The sequence below is a fragment of the Hippoglossus hippoglossus genome, chromosome 15 (genome assembly GCF_009819705.1).
Source record: "Hippoglossus hippoglossus isolate fHipHip1 chromosome 15, fHipHip1.pri, whole genome shotgun sequence".
Classification (NCBI taxonomy): Eukaryota; Metazoa; Chordata; class Actinopteri; order Pleuronectiformes; family Pleuronectidae; genus Hippoglossus; species Hippoglossus hippoglossus.
The window spans coordinates 6702899-6728940 of NC_047165.1; the positions used below are offsets into that span (position 1 = coordinate 6702899).

Consider the following 26042-nt stretch of genomic DNA (forward strand, 5'->3'; position numbering starts at 1 on the left):
GAGCTGTTCACCTATAGATTATACATATGAGGATACAACTGATGTGGTAACTGCATTAGTGTGCTAGTATTGTATATATAAATAGTATTGCCATAGTAGTGCTAGTATCATAATAATAATAATAACTTTATTTGTATAGCGCTTTTCAATACAAGTAACAAAGTGCTTTTCAACAAAGAGCATTAAACTCACAAACAATCAATGAAATAATACTAATAACAAAGATGTACATACACTATATTATACTATACTAATAAACAAAGACCTCTAATGCACCTCGGTGTGACAGTTTCAGCACAAACTGAAACTCAATGAAAATAGTATTTGTGCAAAAGAATCACTATTTTATTCAAGCCTAAATAAAATTCTTGCCTCGTGCACACATACAATAATAACATCTAAATTGTATTAATTGTTGTTTTCTCTACCCTAGAATGGGTTGTTTATATTTAAATACTTTATATTTACATCGGGAGAGGGTCCTCTCTACGGAGGCCGCCATGTTTTTTTTACAGCAGCCCAGACTGGACAAACTAAACATCGTTGGGGTTTTTTATGACAACTGAAGGTTTCCTCGGGTTCTCTTTCATGTTTGGGAGGGGAGGGTGAGGTGAGGGGTATTCAGCTGCAACGTGCAACTTCACCTCTAGATGTCACTAAATTCTACACACTGAACCTTTAATGCACTGCTTTTTATTTCATGAACTGAAAGAGAAATACAAAAATTAAAACGTCTATCGTGGCAATGTTTTGCAGTAAATACTCAACAAATTCAATTACAGTAAAACATTTAAACACAAAGGACAAAGGCCTCTCTGCACATTACTGAATAGAATAGAAATCTGTCATATGCAACACTTGCACATAGGTCTTATGTGCACAATGTCTTGATTCTACTGCCAAACGTGTGTGCGCAGAGAAACAGTGAAAGTGGGAATCACATAAAAGAAGAGGATGGATGGATGGATGGGGGTGGAGGTGGGGGAAGACAGGGGGAGGAGTGCGAGGGGGAGGTGTTCAGAGCTGCGCATCTGTGCAGGGAGCCAGGAAGGAGGAGAGGGAGAGAGACGAGCAGGACAAGATGAGGACCGCGGCGGCAGCAGCAGCAGCGATGGACGGATTCACTTTGGGCTGGAGGAAGGCAGACAGCACCGAGGGAGACCGATGAGGCGAGAGAGAGAGGGCTCGGGAGTCGCGCTGCATCAGCCCAACATGGAGGCGTAGCGACTGTGGCATGCGTTAGAGGAGACCATCTCATTGTAGCCGAGCAGCAGCATCAGCACCAGCATCATCATCCGTCCCTCCAGCCTGAGCCTGAGCGGAGAGGAGGAGGAGAGGGGAGCAGCAGAGATGGGCTCCCAGGTCGTGCAGACCCTGCGCCAGGGAGTCTGGGCATCTCTGACCGGGGGCTGGTACCACGAGCCGGACCAGAACAAATTCAACAACTCGTGCCACCTCTATCTGTGGATATTCCTCCTGATGCTGCCCCTGTCTCTGCATCTGGTGAGTCTTCAAATCAGGGGGAACATGACGTCCGAGGCCGCGGAGGGGGTGTGAGGTGCGCACGGTGCGCGTAGGTGATGTTATTTTTTCCTGCGACGGTGTTTCTTCCTTCGGACGAACACGCAGCTCCCTGCTCATCTCTCTCTGTGCCATCCCCCATTGTCTGCTCGCATCCTGAGGGGGAGAGAGGCTGGAGAAAACGGCGCTGTCGCAGTGTTTCTCCCTTCATGCAGTGTCGGAACGCATGGCTGCCCTTGGATGAGGCGGAGGAAACTGTAGCTCACTAACGTGTTCGTGTCACGGCCTTTGAAATGGGTGCAACACCGGCCACCACACTTCATGACACGATGGCCTGATTGTGGAGCTTCTACGTGGGATTTGTTAATAGACACACGGGGATATGGAGGAAAAACAAATCTGTGCTTCAAAATAATATGACCACTCCTGGATTTGTATCTTCCTGCACCCATCTGAATAATACCTCTTATTTAAGTCCTTTTTTGAGGGACATCTTCACGGACCTATGTGCACCCTGTGCTCACTGTGTCATGAAGTGACAGGAATAAAGGGAGGAGTTGCAGGTCAAACACATTCATCTTAAATGTGAAAATAATAAGACTTCTCAGGTCTCATCTAACTCTTGAAACATGGCAACAACAGCCGTGTACATCCCTGAAAGTGGATGGACTTAATGGACGTGATCTGATAACACAGCCTTTGGAATGGGTGCGAAATTGGCTGCCAGCAGTGATAATATACACTGATATATTATGATGGAAGCTCATAATTAGGAGCTTCTAGCTGAGATTTGTTAGTTATTTTCCTTTGTAGATTACAGACATGGGGATACAACGGATTAGAAAAAGCACTCCCGGCAACTTTAAAAACGTCAAAGAGGCAGTCAATGCATTCCTGCAAATTGTAAAACCACAACAAATTTATAAATGTATACACCCAGTGACAGTTAGAAAGATGTTCATCTATACCTGCATCCTACCTCCACAGCATCTTGCCTTCCAGCCTTGTCTGTTGCAGTTGTTGACAAGAACCTCGTACTTGTCCTTCTTCCGTTCAAAAGCCTCGTGATTCTCTTCGTGGTTAAATAATGTAAATACTGTGTAAATAGTGCAGCAGGACAATAAATATAGTAAATTTGTTCCTGCGTGCATCAAGAAGTGTCCATATCCGACACTGCAGGAACTGAATCCAGACCAGTGTGTACCAGCATGATTCAGATGCTCTGTCTTTCATCCTCCTGTTCCTTGCTATGGGCCATCCCTCCCCTGGGGATCAATAAACTTCATTAATCCGCTAAGTAATCAAATTAGGTCTTGTGGTTCACAGAGCCTGTAATATACTCGAGGAAACAGCGTGGCTGTGTGAGTGAGAAAGCTTTGCCTTTTGCAGAATTTCACTTACATACAATTAGAGAAGAGACAGTTCTATCAGGAGCAGAGTGATGCAGCTTCAAGCACTGAATCAAACAGACTTTGATTCTGATTTGAATATAATAAAGCTCCTCTCCTCTCTCCTTGCTGCAGGCCCTGCCTCCCACCACCATGGCACTGAGCATCTACTGCACCTCCATCACCGTCTTCTTCGTCCTCATCAAGTTGGCCAACTACCGGCTGCACCTGATGTTCGACGAGGGCGAGGCGGTGGTCCGCAGCAGCCTCTCTGACCTCAGCAAGGCCCAGGAGAAGAAGAGCAACGCCTCGGACTCCTGCTTGCCCGCCGGCATCAGGTGAACCCCCACACATGTAATCCTGAAACTCATGGAACAGTCTCAAGAAGCTCAATCCGTCGTCCTTGTTAAGACTAGAGATGACGTTTTACGTTTGTGAATATATTACAGAGAAATTCTGGATATTTACTTTCAACAAATTAGGATCTTGCTCATTCATTCTTAAGCGCCTCCCCTGCCAGTACAAAATCTAGGCCAGAGGGCTGAATAGAACTCAATTATTTGCATGAAATTTAAGCCTGAGACCTCCTTTCAGAATAATGCCTCAAATACTAACTACAGTATAACCTGTACTTGACATCCTCTTATTATCATGTTAATGTCACGTTCTCCCTTTGTATGTCTTCTTTTTCTCAGTGCTCTCTGTCTTTGAGATCTGATTGCAAACTTAAACAACTGTATCTCAGGAAACTGTCTCTGGCCACTTAATTTCAAAGTCAATGAGGAGGCTAATGAGGGGAGGTCAGTGTCGGCCACTCTGACACACTAGAGCTGCACAGAGACAAAAAAAAAGAAATTCCATCGCTGAAAAAGAAACTGCTTCTATTTATTCCTTTATATTATTTGAAGTGCTTGTGCAGAGATGAAACAGTGAGACACATGCATTTTACTGTTGTTTATTCATCCAAACATGAGCGACCGAGAATGTGATGAATGCACTTCCGTAGACTCGCCATCATTCCGTCTCTTTCTCTCTTGTCTTTGCCCAACAGGAAGAGCAGCACTGTTCCCGACAGTGTTGCCATGACAATGTTGGCTCGTAAGCGTACCAGTCCGGTGATCCAGGTGACGGTGAAACAGACAGAAACCGACCCAGGACTGATCGGTGTGGTGAGTGACAGATGCCCTAACCCCTTTATGAACATACACTACAGAAAAACCTAATGATCTCATTTTAACCACGTGTTTGTGAATTCTCCTCCACGCAGGACTGTTCAAAGTCAGACGAGGTGAAGACCGTAGAAGGTGACAATGATCTTTCTCTCAGTTTGAATAAGATTCAGATGAGTAACCTGAATAAATGAGTAGATTAACATAACAAATGCAGATGCTTTCATACAGGGATAAAAGTGTCATAGATGCTTGTTAAGTATGGACACAAACTTTGGCCTTCTCTGTCACCAGGGGCTGGTTTCACAAAAAATACGCAGACTGTGATTTTAGCTTATATTCAACCAATAGTCAGCTTTCAGAGAGACAGATAAATTCACTCTTTGCACAAATTAAATTCTTGAAATCAGACTTTTTATCGTGGCTGAACTCCAGGGGGAAACTTTCTTGGAAGAACATTTACTGTACATAAGAATTTCACTGGGATAACTCAGCAAAATGTGCAATACGCAAACTCACTCTGGCATAAAACCAGACCACAGTGCAGATCTGCAGGGGAGTTAAGATGCTGTGGCTTCTTAATGTGGCTGGCTCAGTAGTTCTGCTAATTGACCACTCAGGCTCGGGTCAGTTTCCTCCGGCAAATGAATCAGCGTATTTCCAACAGATTATTAACACTGTTGTTAACTTCCGAAGCATAAAACGAGTCTGTTGTTATTTTTTTGTTTAACTTGCACTCGGCCAGTCTAAGACTATAAACACTACACAACAGTGTAAAACATCTCTGTGAAACTGACCCCTGATCTGACCCCAACTGAACATCTGTGGTAGATTTTGGACAGAGGGTTTAGACAGCGCTCTTTACCACCATCATCAGAGCAATAACAGTGGGACTACATTTTTGAAGAATAGTGTTCAGCAGATAGAGTTTCACACTCACACACGCTTACATTTCCTGTTGACGTTATGAAATCAGTTTGACAGTTTGGAGGATTTATGACCTGCAGAAATATGCTGCAAATGAATAATGCATGAGGTAATTATTTTTTATCACTGTCTAAAAATATCCGTGTACTGCTTAAAATGACACTGACACTGATCAGTGAGAAGTAAATACAGGGTTTCATCCCAGTTCCTCTTCTCTAATGCACTGTTGTTGATGTACAACTTCCTTTTCTGCAAACACACCATCACTGTATATATATATATAAATACACGGAACAACAATAGCCAGTTATTTGCACGCAGACAAAAAGACCCTGACTACTTCCAGTAAATCTATGACCTAATGCACTGGTGAATATTCAGAGCACAATCAGTTGATCAGGAAAGGGGATATGATCACTGTGGTGCATTTTGGTATCGGTTTTTAATACCAGTGAGACTGATCCAGTTCATTTTATGTCAAGATAGTTATCTGCTACTGACAAATACTGCTGTACCAAATATAGTGGGTTGTGTTGTCACTGCAGCCAAATACACACTTCAAAGACAAGACTTCTAGGATTTGAGCCATTTCATTAATAATCTTACACGTCTAAATCTGTTCATTTCAGAACAGGGTGAGAGTACTGCAGAGGGGAAGCCAGTGGAGGCCGGACTGCATCCAAGCCCAGAGCCTTCTCCAGACGACCTCTCCAGCCCCAACCCCGACCAGGCTGCCCCACTGCTGCAGGCCCAGCAGAGGCCCCCGTCCCGGGTGGAGAGAGAAGACATGCGGCCTATATCTGCCAGCGGGACAATGGGGAAAATGGATGAGGAGTTGCCTGAAAACGCAGCTGCGAAAGAAGGAGTGGACGTTCAGAGCACTTTGATGGAGAGCGACAGGGAGCGATCAGAGCAGGAGCGAACAGCAGAAAAGGTGCTGGAGCAGGAGAGAATAGAGGAGAAAGACAGTGAAGATAAAGACACTGAGGAGAGGGAAACAGCTGATGAAGGTCTGCCTCCCTCGAAGGGAAGTGAAGAAGAGAGCGAGGAGGAGAGCGATGGACAAAAAGAGCCCTCGGATGACAACAATAACTCACTGGAGACTCCCAAGGACAGTCAGGATGATTTCCTCGACGTCCCTGAAACTCCTGCACAGGTAGATTTTGCAGATGTAGAAGCTGATGTAAATTGATGTGTTGGTTAGATTTTAATTTGATGTACACATGTGACTCTCACGCTTCCAAAAAATGGTGACTGTATCTGACGTAATGTGATTACTCTCCTAATCCTTGGTAAAACTCTCTGTCCCTCTCTTGTGTTGTCCGTCAGGATGAGCTGCCGGAGGAGACGTACTGTTCTGATGAGATCGAGGTGGTGCTCGTGGACACCTCCGGCCCCGGGCCTACGTCCACCCGCCTGGACGACAGCGACACAGTCAAGATCATCATCACCATGAGCTGTGACGCTCAGACTGCTGCTCTGCTGGAGGAGAGAGTCAAGCAGAGCATTCTGGAGAACGCACAGGTAAGACACAGTTTGTGTTTTCGCTTTAAAGTTCTCAATGAAGCACCTTTCACCACCATCCCATAAATTTCTCCTTAGTCAGGGTATTCATATACTGTAAATCAACCAATAGTGTAGTATTGGGCCGCATGTTGTTGCGTTTACTGGTTCGAAACCCGATTTGGCCGGAGTCGTAATTTGTCTGTGTGGATGTGAATGTTAATGGTTGTTTGTCTCTATATATCAGTCCCTGGGTATTATCTATAAGTGGTATGGATAATATAGGGATGGATTGTGAAATATTGAGAGTTGCATTATTCCATCAAATTGAAATATTTAAAAGCCTTGTGCATCATTTTTTCTTCTCTTAAATTCTATCAGATATTTTTGGTATCCTCAGAAGCTTTGTGATCTCTGTGGGATCGATTGATATCCGCTCAGCATGAGTTAGACATGACTGATCGAGTGGCACCTCACTGAGGCGTTGGGACACTAAGGGACAGTGTTTGTCACATGTCTCTGTTTGTCCTCCAGGCTCAGAAGGATGCAGGAGAATGTCACATCAAGATCCCTGTCATCACCTTCGACTCCCCCGAAGAAGAGAGGCAGGAGGGGGACGAGGGAGAGGAAACGACGGGCTCAGAGGACGACCCCACCCCGAAACAGCAGCAGACGACGAGTCAAGGTGAAGAGTTCCACCTTTGCAAAGAGACAACCAGCTCCGAGTCGAGCACGCTGGAATGTCCAGACCCAGACCAGGAGCACCTCAGCCTGCAGGTGACGACGGACAGCTTGCCGAGCCCGCAGCTGACAAACGATAACAGCTCGTCGGGTATCGATGTCCACTCCCACCGGGATGACACAGACCCTCTGGATGCTAACGTGGATTCACAAGGGTTCTTGCGTCTGCCGCCGGCTGTGGGCCGCTACGGGCCCGGTGGGAGGACTCACATTCGAGGGCTGAGCATGGACAGTGGGAAAGATGCCGTGCTGCTTTCAGACCGCTCACACAACACAGTATGTTGGCAGTTTATCTTCTTCTATTTCTGTACCTTTCTTCTAGTTATCTCTGTCCATCTGTCCATGCATACATAAAAACATTTGTGTCTCTATCAGACCACCATGACCAGTTCCAAGTCAGATCTGGAAGCTAAGGAGGGCCAGATTCCCAATGAGTCCAACTTCTTGGAGTTTGTTTCCCTGTTGGGGTCCCTCAGCACCCGAGGGTGCGGGGCCAGCTCACAGGAGGAGCAGGACGAGGCGCTGGAACACAAGCAGGAAGTGGAAGCTGCGAAGGAAGGTGAATCACAGTGAGATGGTTTGTTCCTTTACCTCCAGCTCCTCTATCTACATGTGTGAAAGGTGAACACCCACACAGGCGACAGGGAGCTGTCAGTCAAAGACAACCACTCAGTCATGACAAGAGGTCACATCAGGCAGCAGCAGTGGAAACAACTGGGTGGAGTATGGGTGTGTCGGGTTTGTAAAAGGTTAAAGCAGATTTTAAGATGAGTCCATGGACAAGTGCAACATTGTCACGGGTGTGTGAACTGCAGCTGTTTTCCATGTTGCATGATCCAATCAGCAATGTGACGCTAAAACTACACAACCGGTTGCCATAAATATTTGTGGAGGGGAGTTTGTGGAGAACCTATTCAATTTTAATGTGGATCCGGAGCAGTGGGGGGATCCAGGAATCTTTTTTTACTCTTTCTTTAACATTGTGACATCGCTGTTGCAAACCACTTTGATCAGAGCAGCACAGCTTGTAATGGCAGCTAGGTGGCTTGTAGACTTTTAATTGGAGATTACACAAGTTCTATTTAAAGGTGAATTAATGTTTTTTTTCAGAAGCAGTGGAGCAGCAATAAGATGGACTTTTGTTTCAGGCCATTCAATGAATATAACTAGCTCCTGAGGCAGAACGCTTTCTTTTTGAGATATTTTTGGGGTAGTTCAACTTTATTGATATGAAAGTACGCGTGAAATGCGGAGAGAGTTTTAAAGCAAGCAAAGAAATATGAATAATCTCCACTTATATCCTTAAAAAAACATTTTCACTTGGTCTGTTTGCAGAGAATCGGAGTTCGAGCTCCAGACAAGATGACACGATAGCGGAGACCAGCACGGAAAACAAATCGGAGAGGCCCAAACCCCCCACTAGCCTGGCTACTGACACACTGCAGGCTGCACCCCACACACACATCCCAATAGTCTCTCCTGACAGGTACGTATACCTGCAGAATTATACCAGTGAAAATAGCAGAATTCTAGTACTTTTCAAAACTTTTCAGATTGGAGCATGCAGCATCGTAGATCTCATCTGATTATGTTTTCTGTCTCCAGTCCACAGACAGACAGAGAGAAGGATCCGGACTATGACTCCCTGCCCTCACAAACGTCTCAGTCAGAGAGCTCCATGCTGCAGGTCATCTGCAGACCAGAGGCGACCAACAAAGAGGACGCCTACACCTTCCACACGGTGCACAGTAAGCAGCAAAAGTAACAACATTACAACTTCCCCTTCGGTTCCTGGAAATTGTGATGTGATTTTTTTCTGCAGGAGACAAACAAACCGAGATGAGTCACATGTCGTGAGAAAGAACAATGAGGTGCTGTAAATGAACCCAGTCATTGTGCTCGGATCGTCTGATAATATTTTGATCTTTTGCACAAATACACAGTTTGTGTGGGAGGCAGTGCCAGCAGCTGATGCCGTCCCTTTTGAAACGGCTCAGAAAGCCTGCAGATTAAAATACATTTTTCTGGAACGGCTCCAAGATGTTCAGCTGTTCACTCTCCGGTGTCTGTCTGTAATGTTATATAAACCCCAACATACAAGTTATTGCGCATAACTTATACAAATAGGAGTTTTGTGTGTATGTGCTTGTTTCAGGAGACAGGCCCCGCAAGCTGTACGCAGAGAGAGCCCTCAACCTGCCGCTGGGAGCCGAGCTCATCACTGGCAACATGTGGTACAGATCTTTCCTTTCCTTTCCTTTCCTCCCTGTCTTCATCGTCTCGACTCACTTCATCCTGTTCACCTCTGTGTTTGTGTGTCTTCAGTGACCTGCTGTCCACGTCCTCTAACTCGGAGTGTCAGGACGGCCTGGCGGGAGCTCACACCGACTGCCCCTTCCAGAGACGCATCATCCCTGCACACAGGCTTCGGCCACGGAGGACGCACCCTGAGATCTTCCAGGTGTTTGTCTACTCTCACTTTTTCTTCTCTTCTCTATTCTGCAGACCAACAACATCCATTATTTACTGCGCATGGCTTCTAAGGCAGCTGTACAGTATGTATATGCATGGTGTCCAAGGTTGTCCCACAAGCTGTTATTTAAATGAAGCCTGTGGGATTTTGACAACATGTAGTTCCGCGGAGCGATGCTTTCTTTATGGCGTTGTTCGTATCCCATGCATTCACACAAGGCCTCATGTTATATCCACTTATCTAGATGAATCTGTGCTATTGTACTAACTGTGTAGCAACGGGAATGAACGAGAACATTCAGAGCAAGAAAACATGGATATATTTGTTCGTCGTCAAGGAGACACACATTGAGTTTTAGTGAGAATCATTGACCTCAACTTTTTGTTTTACGAAAAATCCACAAGCTACCCTTAACGAAATAATTTAATCAAAGACTTACAACATAAAATGAATCAATTGGTAAAATACAAAAATATGAATACATGACAACAAGAAGTGCCAGTTAACAGTCAGTAAATAGATCAAAAAGTCCCCAGAAAGTCATATAAATGATCAACTAAGTGGTAAAGTGAATGAGTGTTTGTGTCCAGTTGTGATTCTCTGAATATAAATATGAGTGTTTGCTGCTGTTTGAAACTGTGTCTGTAAGATAAGAGCTGGATACAGACCAGCAGTGTTGGTATAATGTAGCTGGATCCGTTGTTAAAGCTGAAGCAACAAAGAGTCGCTGCTGAATCATTAATGCAGCACTGACACACTGTGTGTTTGTGTGTGTTTGCACTTATAATGATCCTGACCGTGTTTTTAACTATTGCACATTAGAAATGTAGATATGAAAATGAAGATCTACAGTAAAACATCAGACTCTTTTTTTCTATCCTGTGTTAGTGAAGCTGAATTCATGCGGGTATGTGTGTGTATAAAATATTTGTGCCTCTGTGTGTGTGTGTGTGTGTGTGTGTGTGTGTGTGTGTGTGTGTGTGTGTGTGTGTGTGTGTGTGTGTGTGTGTGTGTGTGTGTGTGTGTGTGTGTGTGTGTGTGTGTGTGTGTGTGTGTGTGTGCAGGAAGAGGACTCTTTGGATGAGTCATCAGAGACTTCCACTCAGGAGAAACCGACCAAGAAGATTTATTACAAACTTGAGCTGTTTCCTGGGAAGTGGATGAACATTTTATACGACAGACTCACGCTGGTCGCTCTTTTGGACAGGTAACACACAAACCACCTGACTCACCTCTCTCACCGCTGTCCCTGTTTGTCAGGAGGTAGTCTAGAAAAACTTTTACATGTTTTCTCTGTGAATTAATTAACAAAACCTCCTCATTATTTCACATTTTAAACCAGGCCATGTCCTTGTTGTTAGTGGTTTGTATTCTCTTGTATCCCAAACAAACTTTTATGACCCACACTCACTGGGGTTTTATTGTGTATAACTTCATCTTACGTTTTATTTTTGTGTAGAAACCAGGATGTTCTAGAGAATCTCGTCGCCATCTTCATGGCCGTCCTGGTTTCCTTCCTTGGTTTCGTGCTTCTCAACCACGGCTGCTTCAAAGACTTCTGGGTCTTCCAGTTTTGCCTGGTCATCGCCAGCTGCCAGTATTCCTTACTGAAGGTAAATATAAATAATACAAAAGTCTCTACAGACAGGTACAGACAACAGTGAATGGAAACACAACTGAAAGATATGTGAGCTCGACTGTGACTGTCCCACTGTGACCTAATGAAGATGACAAGTAAAACTGACCTCAGACCTGCCAGGTCCTTAACTTTGGCTCTTTTGTTTTGCAGAGTGTTCAACCGGACGCAGCTTCACCGACACATGTGAGTTTGTTACTTAATCTTAGAAAACATATAACATATGAAGGAAAAAATGAACAAGTTGAAAAAAAATCACATTATGTGGTGTAATAAATGATAAATATCAATATGTCGATTATATCCTGTTTGTTTAGTTTCAAGTTGTGACTCCTGTTTCTCTTTACTGATGCATGTTGTCATGTCACAGGTGTGTTTTGATTGATGCACCATCAATGCAGCTACAGTAGATCTGAGCTCTCTTGTTACTGGGAAAACACTTTCAATATCAAGACACTTGGGCATTCAACCTAATATTCCCCTCATTTGTGTCAGTGTTTATTGTATCATATGCCTGAGCTGGCAATCAGACTGACTGTCCTAACATCCTAATTTGTGTGTGTGTGTGTGTGTGTGTGTGTGTGTCTCCCCAGGGCCACAACCAGCTGGTGGCCTACAGCCGAGCGGCCTACTTCTGTATCTTCTGTGCTCTGATCTGGCTGCTGGAGCAGCTGCTGAGGAGGAAGGACCTGCCCGTGTCCAGCCTGTACGGGGTCACCATCGTGTGCCATGACGCACTGCGCTTCTTACGAGACCTGCTAGTGGGTAGGGAGGAAGACACCAGGCAGCCCTGCAGCTGCTGCTGCACAGCACCTCTTGTATTTGTTGCTGTATATTATTCATTTTATTTATCACTAAGTGTCCTTTATGGAAATGTCTTTTGTTTTATGCACTGAACAGGTTTTACCTACTGCTTCCCAATCACCTTCCTGGTCGGCCTCTTCCCTCAGATCAACACCTTCACCATCTACCTGCTGGAGCAGATTGACATGCATTTCTTCGGAGGGACAGGTTCGTAGCACTTTTTCGAATCTCCGTCTTGAATCCACATCCTGATTTTACTGCGTGCATAATCTGTGTCACACATATTTCACAGATGTGTCATAATCTGTGAAATATGTGACGCCATCTTTATTCGACGGAGCCTTGCACACCTCGTGCCACCAAACAATTTTATGGACGAATCCGGAAATAATTTACACAAAATATAAAGCCTCCTGTTCTTCATTTCTTTGATTCAAGTCATAACCCTGGTTTCATTTAAAAGGTAACTCAAGGGAGAAATATTACCCCAAACTTTTTTTTACATCTAACAATGATACAACTAAAAAGTCACGATGAAGCAATATAGTATTAGGTCCACCTAAAAATAATGATTCTCGTAATATTATACTTGAAATTCAGAAATGTTTAGTCTTTAATATATCCTGAATACTCCGTCACACAATGAATATAAGCAAAACTGAAAGTACAATGTATATCGCCTGCATACTTTTGCGTGGACGATTCTATATGTGTTTTTAGACAAAATGCATAAATCATGTGAAAAATACTTCTTCCTGAGAAGTTATCAGGTCTTTTAAAGTGACTCTTCTCAGTGTCACCACCACAGCACATGTTCAGCTCTGTTTCTCATTGTGTAACACGACTGCAGGTATTTTCATCCTCACTCTGATTTGTGTGTCTCAGCTGCTACGAGTCTCACCTCTGCGATCTACAGCATCCTGCGCAGCCTGATCGCTCTGGCTCTGCTCTACGGCTTCTGCTTCGGAGCACTAAAGGTAGAAATTAACAAAAGCTACAGAAGAACAAAGGAAACAAGAAAAGGCCCTTTTCCTCTTTTTTTTTGTTTTCAGAGCTCTGCAGTGAATCTGTGTTCATGTTCATCGTCCTCCTGGTTACAGGAATAAAAGAGGACTCACAGTTATAAATGGCGTGCAGTCAGGGATGTGTTATTGTTCATCCATCAATAGAAGATTGTGGGTGAAGAAGCTTATAAAATAGAGTGGTCTAAAAGAAGTAGTTTTAAAATGTTAGCGTGTGTGTGTGTGTGTGTGTGTGTGTGTGTGGTTACAGGAGCCTTGGGATGAGCAGCACACTCCAGCTCTGTTCTCTGCTTTCTGTGGCCTTTTGGTCGTCTTCTCCTATCACCTCAGCCGCCAGAGCAGCGACCCCTCCGTACTAATGTAAGTGTGTGTTTGTTTGTTTGTTTGTTTGTTTGTTTGTTTGTTTGTGTGTGTGTTTGCATGACCTTTCACTTCATACTAGTCCTGCGAAGAAGATTAGAGATGAATTCATCCTCATGAGGAAATGAAGGGAAATTTTCAATTCATTGACAGCTTCATACTATCTTGTGATATTGTTTAATTATTAAAATATAATGAGATTTTAGAGTGAAAATAACTTTCCTTTTTCATTTCACGCAAAATTATGTTATACAAATAAGACAAGAACCACTTGTTTCTTAAATCATGTGAAATGTTATTATTTTACTCATAAATGCTAAATTCAAACATTCTTTGAAGGAAATAAGTTCATCAAGATATTCTAACTTTTGAATTTTTTTGGCTTTTTGTTGCTAATGGTTTTTAACGAGTTGTTTTTTTCCATAGATAAGACTCTTATTTTTTTAATTGCAGATCTCTGATCAAGTCGAAGGTGATGCCCGCTCTGGTGGAGAGTGAGGAAGAGGAGGAGGAATCTACCGACATCAAAGACCCGCTGCCAGAGAAGCTGCAGAACTCTATGGTAACCACGGATCAATATAAAGGGATCAAACCAGTATTTGTTTCATCAGGAGATGTGTCTGGGGTATAACCATATCTGCTCATGTTGCTTCACAGTAATTATCCCTGTCAAATCTGAACCTACACTCACACTGTGCACCTGAGCTGTTCAGACTTAAGCTCGTGTTTGCTGTCGATCAATGTGAACGATTACAGGGAATTATGCTTCAGAGAAAACAGGCCTCCCACCGCCTCTTACAGTATTAATGTGTAATCTGAAACTGCTAACTCTTCTCAAGCTGCTGCGTCTTTGAAGGCTCAGATGGATTAAACAAAAAATAATCACACACCTAAATGAGTCTGACAAACAAAATGAGTTTTCATTGAGGTTGGATTATTAATGATCGCAGTTCTTCCTCCCTCTTGTGCCCCGCAGAAGGAGATTCTGCTGTCGGACGTGGTCGTGTGCTCCGTTGCCTACATCCTCACCTTCGCCATAACTGCCAGTACTGTGTTTCTGTCTCTCAAGGTGAGAATATCTTCCGTCCTCTCTTTCTTTACGCTGCCTTTGACATTTTACTCACACACCTTCTTGTATCCAGCCCTTTGTGACCATCGTGCTTTACGCTCTGGCGGGGACGGTGGGGTTCGTCACCCACTACCTCATCCCCCAGCTGAGGAAGCATCATCCTTGGCTGTGGATCTCCCACCCGGTCCTCAAGACGAAGGAGTACCACCAGTTTGAACCCAGAGGTCAGTCAAGACGTTTTCAGACATGAACTCCTCAACACGTCATTCTGGATCTGCGCTAAAAACTTTATTCTCTCTTGTGTTGCAGAGGATGCCGTGTTGATGTGGTTTGAGCGACTGTACGTGGGGCTCCTGTGCTTTGAGAAGTACGTGGTGTACCCCGCCATCGTGCTGAGCGCCCTCACTAACGACTGCTTCGCCCTCAGTCACCGCAAGAAGCTGGGAATCCAGTGAGTGGACGCGTGCAGACACAAACACGCAGCATCGTCAGAGTGTGTGTGTGGTGAGCCAGCAGCTGAACCTGTGGTCTGATCTCTTACCTCCAGCTGTGACGTTCTCCTGACGACGGTGGCCGGACTCAAACTCCTGCGTTCGTCCTTCTGCGACCCCAGCTTCCAGTTCCTCACTCTGCTCTTCACGCTCGTCTTTTTCCACTTCGACTGTCCGCGCGCCTCGGAGAGCTTCCTGCTGGACTTCTTCATCATGTCCATCGTTTTCCACAAGGTGAGAAAGAGACCGTGGACACATGCAGAAACACACACAGCCGGAGATTTGTCAGGTCTGAGAAAATAACCTCAGGGATGCATCAAGGTTTCAGTTCCAGCATTAGACTTGATAACAAAAACCCGTGTTACAGCATAGATATGTGCTGTTTTAATGTATGTGTTGTTACTGCAGGAAAACATTTTAACTGAATTTACTTTTGTGTTTTGTTTGTATTTGCTACTCACATACTTAGTGGAATAAATAGATCTTTTATGCCGTTTTGCAAAATGTCTGGACAATTGGCTCCAGAGATTCTCCGCACTTTGCCTTTTCCCATATGAAGAAGGCAGCAGGAGAAAGTCTGTGTCAGACGTGTTCACACCGTTTTTTTATATGACCAAAATCTCTTTCTTTCGACGTTGACATCTTCGTCTTCAGCTTCTCTTCTTCATCTGTTCATCAACATGCCCGTGTAGTGGAAAATTCAACTGACCAGTGTCTAAGGTATTGGAAATCCCCCTGACCAGGTGTCTAACTGCTGTGATACTGTCTACCTGACAGGATGGAACCCTTACTTGGTGGTGTCTCACTGCTATGACCTTGATCAACAGGGTGCATGCCCTTATTTGGTGATGTTTTTCTTCCAACTGCTACAGCGGACGGACAGACACAGATGATCTCATGTCTTTCATGTCTTTTTTCATATTATGTTTTATGAAACGCCTCTTTGTATAAGTTCTGGCTTTTGTGAACTTGCGGCCAGTTCCATTTTGAGCACCCGTGCTTGTTGTGTAACCTCTGCAGAGCTTACTATTATAAAGACTCAAAGGCAACTCCAGTCTGAGAATTTCATTATTTCAAATCTCAAGATGAATTTCCATCACACCCGTTTGCTGTTCTTGCTGTTTTCACTCTGACATTATTCAGAGTTCTCACTCAGGGGCTGGCAGGAGGAACTCCAGAGAAAGTCCATAGAATGCTTCCAGATAATTTCAGTGCCGACTGAAAGCAGCTTAACAGAGACCAACATCACATGTTTCAGTCTTCCTGTAATACTGACTGAGTATTTGTGTTTCTCTCCAGATGCGTGAGCTGTTGCTGAAGCTCCACTTCATCCTGGTTTACATCGCTCCCTGGCAGATCGCCTGGGGCAGCGCTTTCCATGCCTTCGCTCAGCCGTTTGCAGTGCCTCGTATCCTGATCTAATATGTGGGAGTGTGTGTGTGTGTGTGTGTGTCAGTACCTGCTTTTCTTTCCTTGACTGGCGTGTGTGTGTTCAGACTCCGCCATGCTGCTGCTCCAGACGCTGCTCACCACCATCTTCTACACCCCCCTGGCTCCCTTCCTGGGCAGCGCCATCTTCATTTCCTCATATCCTCGGCCAATCAAGTTCTGGGAGCGAAACTACAAGTAAGGCCGAAACAGAGAGCTTTGTCTAGACTGAAGAAAAACCTGCAGAACGGGTCGACCCGTCAACAAATCCTGTCAAAAAACTAAAACCAAGTTCACCATAGCAACAAGAGTAGTTATTAAGCCGGTTAGATCTTCTATGTGATGCGAATATCACATGTCAAAGTTCACCAAAGTCGAACTTCACGTGAACGTTTTTTCTTCACCTCCTCGCTCGCACAGATCGGAAGTGAACAGCTACTTAAATTTAGTTATTACCTCTTCACCAAACAGATGGATTTAAAAATAGACTTGTTGGTGGATGTTTATCATCAGAATCAATATTTAACACCTTGTGACTGAATTCTGGACTTTCTTAAAATGTGTAAATTTAACAATCAACGTATATAGATTTGTCGTTTATTGACTGTTTGAGCTGAGTTGGGCGGATGAGCAGAAACACACAACTTTCTCTCTCTCTCTCTCTCTCTCTCTCTCTCTCTCTCTCTCTCTCTCTCTCTCTCTCTCTCTCTCTCCTCTCCTCTCCCTAACCCCTCTGTTCCCTCTTACTTATTGATGTGGGAGACTGTGTGCACTTCAGTTCAAAAATACTCCTGCAGCTTTATCGTGCAGACTCCAGTGATTATATTTAGACCATGCTGCTATTTAAACTAATCTAATTAAATTATTAGATTAAAAAGCACTGTGGTGCAGGAAAGCAGATGTTTTATTCAGGTTCTTCATCTTAAATTATTTCCTGATCCCTGTGTGGCCGTTCATTTACAACCAGTGTGATCTGTCATGATCCTCTGAGGGCTCTGAACAAGATGCACCATAACATATTGAAAAGGACTTGTTCTTTCTCTTTTGGGGCCAAATGGCAAAAGGGACGTGGGAAAGTAGCTTTTGATTTGACTCAAAGCTGATTTTGCAGCGTTTTATTTAACCTATTTCACATGAGACGGACTCTGACAAGATTCTGCTTAGGTTCAACAGTCTGAATGTTTCTTTGTTTCCCATTTCTTGCAGCACAAAGCGTATCGACAACTCCAACAGCAGACTAGTGTCCCAAGTGGATAAAGAGACAGGTTTGTTCTCTTTTTAAAATTAAATCAACTACAGGCTACATTGTTTTTGTCAGTATTTTGAATTAATCCACGTTTTTAGCACAAAAGGTTCAAATGAACTTTTAGTAGTTTAAAATTAGCATATGAAGGATGCAGCCAAACTTTATTTATTTATTTTGCACTACCTTTTAATTTGCCACATCCTCGTCACCTGTCCATCTGTCTGACCGTTCACTTTCCCCCCTGTCCCTCTCCTGCAGGCTGCGATGACAACAACCTAAACTCCATATTTTATGAGTATCTGACACGCTCGCTGCAGGAGTCACTTTGCGGTGACCTCATGTTGGGCCGATGGGGCAACTACAGCGCCGGAGACTGTTTCATTCTGGCGTCTGACTACCTCAACGCCCTGGTCCACCTGATCGAGATCGGCAACGGCTTGGTCACTTTCCAGCTGAGGGGTCTGGAGTTCAGAGGTACAGCTTGACTCCACCACACTTCCTACATCTTCCATTTCCCCCCTCCCTCTATGAACTGATGACAAAATAAACTTGGCTACCTCCTTCTCTCGCCATCCCAGGTACATACTGCCAGCAGCGGGAGGTGGAGGCCATCACGGAGGGCGTAGAGGAGGACGACGCGTGCTGCTGCTGCGAGCCGGGCCACCTGCCTCACATGCTGTCATGTAACGCTGCCTTCAACCTGCGCTGGCTGGCCTGGGAGGTGATGGCCACCAAGTACCTGCTGGAGGGTTACAGCATCAGCGAGAACAACGCCGCCACTATGCTGCAGGTGTACGACCTCCGAAAGCTGCTCATCACCTACTACCTGAAGGTACCTCAAACTGAAACACAACACAGGAGAGGAGAGTACGTGAACAAAACTACATGTGCATCTTTATAAACAGTCTATGATTCCAAGTTGGACACATGTTAGTGGCAGAACAGGAAATACACTAAGGTAACACAGTGAAACTTAGCTCACGCCATGAAAGAAGTTGAAATTCACCACTTTCTTCAGCCAAGATGAAGAAATCAAGCTACAGCTCCTAGATTTGATTTGAGAAATTCTGTTCAAGAGCTTTAAATTACTTTTTTTTTAAGCTTCAGTTCTTCAGTTTCATCTGAAATATCTCAAAAACTACTGGATGGCTCATCATCAAATTTGAGACATTCATGTTCCCCAGATGATGAAAACCAAATGAGGTGTGACATACAGTGATACCCAGATGACGCTAGCGCCACCAGCAGGTTCAAATGTTCAGCTTCTGGTGTTATGTCCTGAAAATACAGAAGTGCCAATCGACATATATACCAATGCCCTCACAGAGCTGCTACCTACGTGTTTTCAAACCGCACTGTCCTTGTTTTGATCGGCTGTGTTTAGTGTTAAAGCTCAGATTTTATCACTGGCGTCGGGAGAACCTTGTGCAGCTTTAATTATGCATCAGCTTCAGACGTATCCAGTTTCCCTCTCTCCAGTGCCACTTGTCTGGACACACTCTTAAATACTCGACTCCCAAAAGGTTAAAGAGCTTCATTGGCAGATAAACAAATATCTTTTGCATTAATCATAATTAGAAATGGCAGCTTTCCACTAGTGATTCCAGACGCAGACGCTCAAACTGCGGCTGCATTTTACATTTATCTGATGTTCCCTCTTCACATTAAACTATTTTCCCTCCTCCTCCTCCTCCTCCTCCTCCTCCTCCTCTCAGAGTATCATCTACTACCTGGTCCACTCCCCCAAACTCACCACCTGGCTCAAGGACGCCAGCATCCAGGAGGCGCTGCAGTCCTACACCAAGTGGCACCACATAGAGCGGGACCCTCAGGTCTTCAGCGTGAAGATCGATGAAGACTACGTGCACTGCCTGCAGGGGGTGACGCGCGCCAGCTTCTGCAACGTCTACCTGGAGTGGATCCAGCACTGTGCCGGGAAGATGGAGACGGTACGGGACTTGTTTTGATTGATGTGATTTTCTACTGCTGTTTATTATGGCTGCAATTGTGAATGATTTTCATTTTTGATTAACTTTAATCATTTAGTCGCTTACTGAAAACGCTCATCAAAATGACCCAATGAGCAGAATCTCTACTTATCTTCACATTTCTCTTGTGTGTCTCTGTGTTTGTGTCCAGCCGGTGGACTGCGATGAAGACTCTCCTCTGGTGACGCTGTCGTACGCTCTCTCCGTCCTGGGGAGGAGATCCCTCGGCACCGCATCACACAACATGTCCAACAGGTAGAGAAACGCACATCGTGGATCAATAGATCACCTGTGATCCTCCTCTGAACTGAGCTGTGAGGGAAGATCACACAACAACGCTCAGAAGACATTTTTGAACTACAGGGTCACTCAGTAGAGCACTTACCTTCAACAGTCCCCTTAAATTACAACAAGCCTTATAGCTAAGGTCACGTCACTCACTATGGGTTAATGAATATGAGCAAAGAGACACTGGGGTAGTTTCAGGTGAATGGTAAATTGCATGTTTTGGATTTCTTGTATTTCCAGCTATATTATTTGTAGGTTCTGTTTTTTAAATGTATATATTAAGTGTATTTTGTGACAATCATGTTTTTTAATGATTCTTTCAATCGAAGACTTCTATTGAAAAAACCTCCCTGAGACAAATTTGTGATTTTCAAGCTTCAGGGATTCACCGATTAATTAAACATGAAAAATATAACACAGAGCATTTGCAGTTAATTCACTCGGAAAAAACATATAAATGTAAAAGAAACAGGAGTGAGTTCAGTGCAGTACAGTAGATACTTTAGTGCAGTTAGATATATGCACCAGAAGGGGGCGTCAACATCTAAATCTTTAAACACCCATAACATAAAGTCAGATACTGTCACTCCACTTAAATGGCTTCCTGCCTTTGTGGTTAATGTTACAAAAAACATGTATAGTTTCATAACCTCTCTCTCTCTCTCTCTCTCTCTCTCTCTCTCTCTCTCTCTCTCTCTCTCTCTCTCCTTTCATCTCAAAGTCTGGAGTCCTTCCTGTACGGGTTCAACACCCTGTTTAAAGGCGACTTCCGCATCGCCACAAAAGACGAGTGGGTTTTCGCCGACCTTGACCTCCTGCAGAAGGTGGTGGCTCCCGCCGTCAGGATGAGCCTCAAACTGCATCAGGTAAAGTTCACTGCGGTTTCTTGAATGGCTCCTAATTCTACTCTATAGTCTTGTATTATTTAAAGTTATTATTAGATCTTTTTCTAAAGCCTTCTTACATTCTTACCGTGCTCCCATCATGCCCTTCTTCCCCCTTCAGGATCACTTCACCTGCCTGGAGGAGACCGAGGAGGTGTCCATCTTGTACGAAGCCATCACGAACTACCGCAGCAGCCTGGTCATCTGCCACGAGAGCGACCCCGCCTGGCGCAAGGCGGTGCTGTCCAGCCGCGACACGCTGCTCACGCTGAGACACATGATCGATGACGGCACGGACGAGTACAAGATCATCATGTTGTACAAACGCCACCTCAGCTTCAAGGTCATCAAGGTAAAAGGGCTGAGGTCGTCGGGGAGGAAGCGGAGAGGTTTCAGGCTGTAAGGTCTGTTTCGTCAGATTTGTAGGGTTGTCACAGTATTACTCAATACTTTAACGTATAGACATCAAGCTACAACCAGAGGCCTCGGCAGACAGTCGTCACAGGGTGCACGTAGAACCTGATAAACCTCCTGTCTATTGAAACCTGGACAACTTGGTTTTGATGCTCGTCACAATCACTCTTCTTCCTGTGTGGCTGAGTTCAAATGTGCACTTGTGACACCGTTCAGCAACGAGACTAACGCTTGTGTTTAGAAGTGGGCACAGTTTTTATCATTAATAAATCAAACCTGAATAATCAATCAAACCTGATTACGAAAGTGAACACACTCCTGAAATCAAGTTCAGATGCTTTCTGAAGCCGAGCACATGATGAAGTGCTGTTCAGCTCCAGGGTATTTATCACCACCATCATTTCCAATTCAGTGGCTTTCACAGAATTGTGATTTTCATGCTCCACAGCTGTAGCAGAGACCAGGCAAGGATGATAAAACAAAAATGTCCTTATAAAAGTGAGTCTCTGAGCGTTTCCTGTTGTACGAGCGTCTGATTGATCTCATCTCTTCATCTCTGCAGATCAATAAGGAGTGTGTGCGAGGTCTGTGGGCGGGTCAGCAGCAAGAGTTGGTGTTTCTGCGGAACCGGAACCCGGAACGCGGCAGCATACAGAACTCGAAGCAGGCGCTGAGGAACATGGTCAACTCGTCCTGCGACCAGCCGCTGGGATATCCCATGTAGGCGTCAGTCACAGACATTGGAAGAGCGTGGTTCCCCCTGTTGTCCCTTTCCTTGTGTCTGACATATATATTTATATTTCTTTAGGTATGTGTCACCACTGACGACATCATACGCAGGAACACACCGTACGCTCCGCAGCATCGGAGGAGGGGCCTTGAGTCTGGATGCCATTCGTTCCTGGCTCTGCTCTAAATGGTTACGGTCAGTTTTTACTTCCTGCTAAAATCTGTCTTTTTATAAACTTAACTAAACATTCATCATATGATAAATATAGAAAAACAACACTCTCTCATGTTTAAAAAAACAATCTGGTGCAGTCTGTTGGGTAAAAAGACGGAGAGTAACCGAAAGGTCACGAGTTCAGTTCCCAGAATGCTTGGGTAAGAGGCTCGGTTTGATTTATTTAGAGCGCACTCTTAAAGTAAAACACTCACATGCTCCTTACAATCATCTAAGCCTCAGTTTCAGCTCAGGGTTGTTTTCCGCAGTGTTCAGGGACTGAGTGAAAATGTTAACGTGGCTTCATAAGAAATCCACTAGATTTATTTGCAGTTTAGGGATTAAATAAAAAAGAATTACTGGAATGGCGAGAATCAATTGAATCTATATGTTTTTAAAGCTTTGGTCTAAACCAGAATAACCAATTTGTATTATCTCTGTGAGGGAGATTATGTTTTCAATGCATTGGTTTGTTTGTCAGTTAGCAGCATGACACAAAAACTACTGGATGGATTTCCAAGAAACTTGGTGGAAGGATGTTTTATGGGTGAGGGGAGAAGACATTACATTTTATTACTGATCTGAATCAGGGAGAGGATCCAGGAATTCTTTCATTGCGAGATGTGGTTGTTTTTCCACATTTTTGTCAATTTCCAAAGACATACTACCGAGATCTTTGGGGAAAAAGATCTAGGATTTAAGGGGACTGTTGAGTTATGTGCTCCTCTGAGTGCTCCTCTAGTTCTGTATCAGATAACTGCTAAAAAAGAAGGAAACGTCAAGCTGATGAAGTGAGCTTTCTGTTTTCTGAGCCGTCTTTCCTGGTATTTTGTGTAAATCACCCTGGACGAGGTTCAACCCGCAGCGTAGAGCTCTGACTGCATCATGAGTGAGTGCTTCTCTGTGGACTTACACACATCCACTTGGTGGACGTTGGTGCTGCTTAGAGACGTCTCGGCCTAGTTAATGCAGTTTTAAATACATATACAAGGGCGGCGGGAGTGCGGCGTGGGAACGCGGCCAAATCCTTCCACTTTCCACTGCTGCAGACTTCCTCCCTTTTGTTTTTCTATCCCTCCGTTACACATTACAGCATCACTTATTGTATAGGCTCTGCATTAACCTCTGCAGGTGAGCTAATGTGTGTATGTGACGGTGTGTTTCCCACTTAAGCTTCTTAGCTGCTGAGTTTTTCTTGCAGATTAGATTAGATTGTTAATCCTGTTTCATCGGCCTTGAGTTAAAGGTGTTGTCTTAATTTCACTAAGTAGTCAAGGAGCCAAGGAGCCAAGGAGACGAGTGCCCCCCCTCAGCCGGGGCACATTTAACTAATTTAGGAGGAAGAGTGCTCAAGTGTGTGTCACATATGCTCCTGAAGTTACGTAACACCTCTCTCCCTCTATGTGTGTGTGTGTGTGTGGTTAACCAGCTGGAATTCTCAAGGCCTGCTCTATTTTTCATGGCCCTTTGCCAGTTTGTGTCCCTTGCACTGATGTGGATATGAATAAATAAATCAGAGCTGTGTGTGTGTGTGTGTTCTGCAGGGTGCGTAAGGACAACCTGACCAGCTGCAACAGCGGCGTGAACATGGAGGATGTGGACTGCGGCGCCGGCGGCTCTTCCTCGCTGAGCCAAAACCGTCCTTCCTCCGTCACATCCAACAGCCTGAGCCTCTACCAGCACAGAGCCAGGACGACACACAGCCACAGACAACACAACACAGGTACACACACTATACTATAATGTTCGCAACCCTTTGATAGACATAGTTTTAACTGACATTTGACAACTTTTATATTCAATCAAAGAATGCGTCAGATAATGTTCTTTCTATTTTTTATGACAATCCATGAAATAAAGAACTAAAATCCCCATAAATGTTATCGTAATCTCACAAAAAGAAGAAGTCACACGCTTTTTAAGATTTTCATCTCCTGTGGAGTGTGTTTTTAATTTGAGAAGCGAAATTTTTTTCCAGAACAATTAATCGATGATCAAAACATTTGCAGATTCTAATCAGATCGTTCCAGCTCTGCTTTGATGATTAAAGTGTGTATTTCTGTGTGTGTGTGTGTGTGTGTGTGTGTGTGTGTGTGTGTGTGTGTGTGTGTGTCTGCAGCCAGGAGGGAGTACCGCAGTCGGTCAGTTCAGCCTCAGAGTCAACGTCCCCCTGTCACCAGCCAATCAGGGCCCATCCTGGACTCAGGCTCCACCCACGGGCTCGTCCAACGTCTGTCCAACAGTCAGCTGTCCTTCAACACATCCATAGCCTCTATATTCTCACAGGTAGACACACACACACACACACACACACACACACACACACACTGCTAAGTTTAATGTGTCTTCCCTGGGAGAATAAAGCAATAAGATGACCTCTCTCTTCGATCAGGTCCCTCGTCTCTCGGGAGCAGGGGGGATCAGCTCGCAGCTCCAGGCGGCGCAGCATCAGCAGCGCTCCAGCCAGGTATGAACTTCACACTCTCAACACCTGGAACTCAGACGTCGCTGATAGCAAACACAAACCATCATCTCACAGAATCATTGTCTATTCTTCCCCCAGGTCTCCTCGTCTTCGTCCACCCTCAGCCTGCTGTTTGGGAAGCAGAGTTTCTCCAGCGGCCTGGTGATCTCCGGACTTTCTGCTGCTGAAGGCGGCAACACCACTGACACGCAGTCCTCGTCCAGCGTCAACATCGCCCTCGGGCCCTCGCACAGGTCCAGCAGCAGGGCCACACAGGTGGGAAACAGCCTCTTCACGCCCAGTCCCTCCTCACAGAAAGTGGTCCTCCCATTTAAATATTGCACAGAACGTTGTACACTGTCTTTTCCTGTTCCGTCGCTGCAGCTAATTTGGTCAGTGGGTGTTTATATGGAGCATCTTTTCTCATACCTGGTTTTGTTGACTCCCTGACCTTTCCGTGTCCCATCTGTTAACATGGATGATGCTGGGTTTATGACCAACATTGCAGCCAGCCACCAGGGGGCGTTCCAAATGTTTTTGCTTCACTTTTGGAAGCTGTCATGTCCTCCAGCTTTACATACAGTCATTGGTTTTGATGCGTTCATCCATTTTGCATCACAAGTCTTTTTTATTTGTTTTGGGATGCAAAATGGCACAACAACAGTTTAGGATACAGAGATTCTCACTCTAATGTGTCTCTGCTATTTCTCCTCTCTCTCTCCGTCTTTCTCAGTGGACGTCAGAACAATACGAGAGTATAGACTTGAGCTTTTCCAACGCCGCCGTCGCAGTGAAAGAAGGCACGCAGTCAGGTGACCGAGGCTGCGGCCAGGGATTGGACGAGACCCAGGAAGATTCTGCATCTGCCTCGACAGCTCCGGAGGCAACGGATCAAAAGACTGTCTGAGGGAGAGAGAAAGAGAACACACACACACACACACACACACACACACACACACACACACACACACACACACGAGTGCCCAAACTTGTGCTCGTATACAGAGAGGACTGTATTAAAAGTTACACACACACACACACACATACAGAGGATTGTATTAGAGAGCACCCATGCACACAAACCTGCCTCCTCTCCTGTCCTCAGCATGTGGTTCTCACCCTGTTGTCTGAATGTAAACAAGTCTGAAAACATGATCTTGGCTCCTGTTGATGAATTAAAGATGTTTTTAAATGACGCCGCCTCTTTCTACCTCTGGTCACGTCACCCGTGCATATGTGCGACGGTACGATTCCTTCCTGTCACTTGTTTTTACTGGGAAAAA

The 26042-nt window shown here is 44.7% G+C and overlaps 1 protein-coding gene across 1 annotated transcript; it reads left to right on the forward strand.

Annotated features, from left to right (window-relative positions):
* Window positions 1–1350: 1350 nt before the first annotated feature.
* Window positions 1351–25954, forward strand: pcnx2 (pecanex 2). The gene is made up of 40 exons (XM_034608070.1): window positions 1351–1503; window positions 3045–3247; window positions 3961–4078; window positions 4177–4213; window positions 5635–6161; window positions 6335–6529; window positions 7043–7525; window positions 7625–7808; window positions 8585–8735; window positions 8855–8997; window positions 9405–9483; window positions 9575–9710; window positions 10787–10929; window positions 11182–11335; window positions 11512–11544; window positions 11952–12123; window positions 12259–12369; window positions 13048–13139; window positions 13435–13544; window positions 13998–14106; window positions 14521–14613; window positions 14687–14837; window positions 14923–15064; window positions 15161–15338; window positions 16404–16512; window positions 16601–16730; window positions 17739–17797; window positions 18037–18252; window positions 18357–18610; window positions 19494–19727; window positions 19918–20021; window positions 20776–20920; window positions 21060–21290; window positions 21915–22072; window positions 22161–22277; window positions 23840–24018; window positions 24415–24581; window positions 24688–24762; window positions 24859–25035; window positions 25493–25954. Exons 1-40 carry the CDS (start codon window positions 1351–1353, stop codon window positions 25664–25666), a joined length of 6426 nt encoding a protein of 2141 aa, XP_034463961.1. The 3' UTR covers window positions 25667–25954.
* Window positions 25955–26042: the final 88 nt, after the last annotated feature.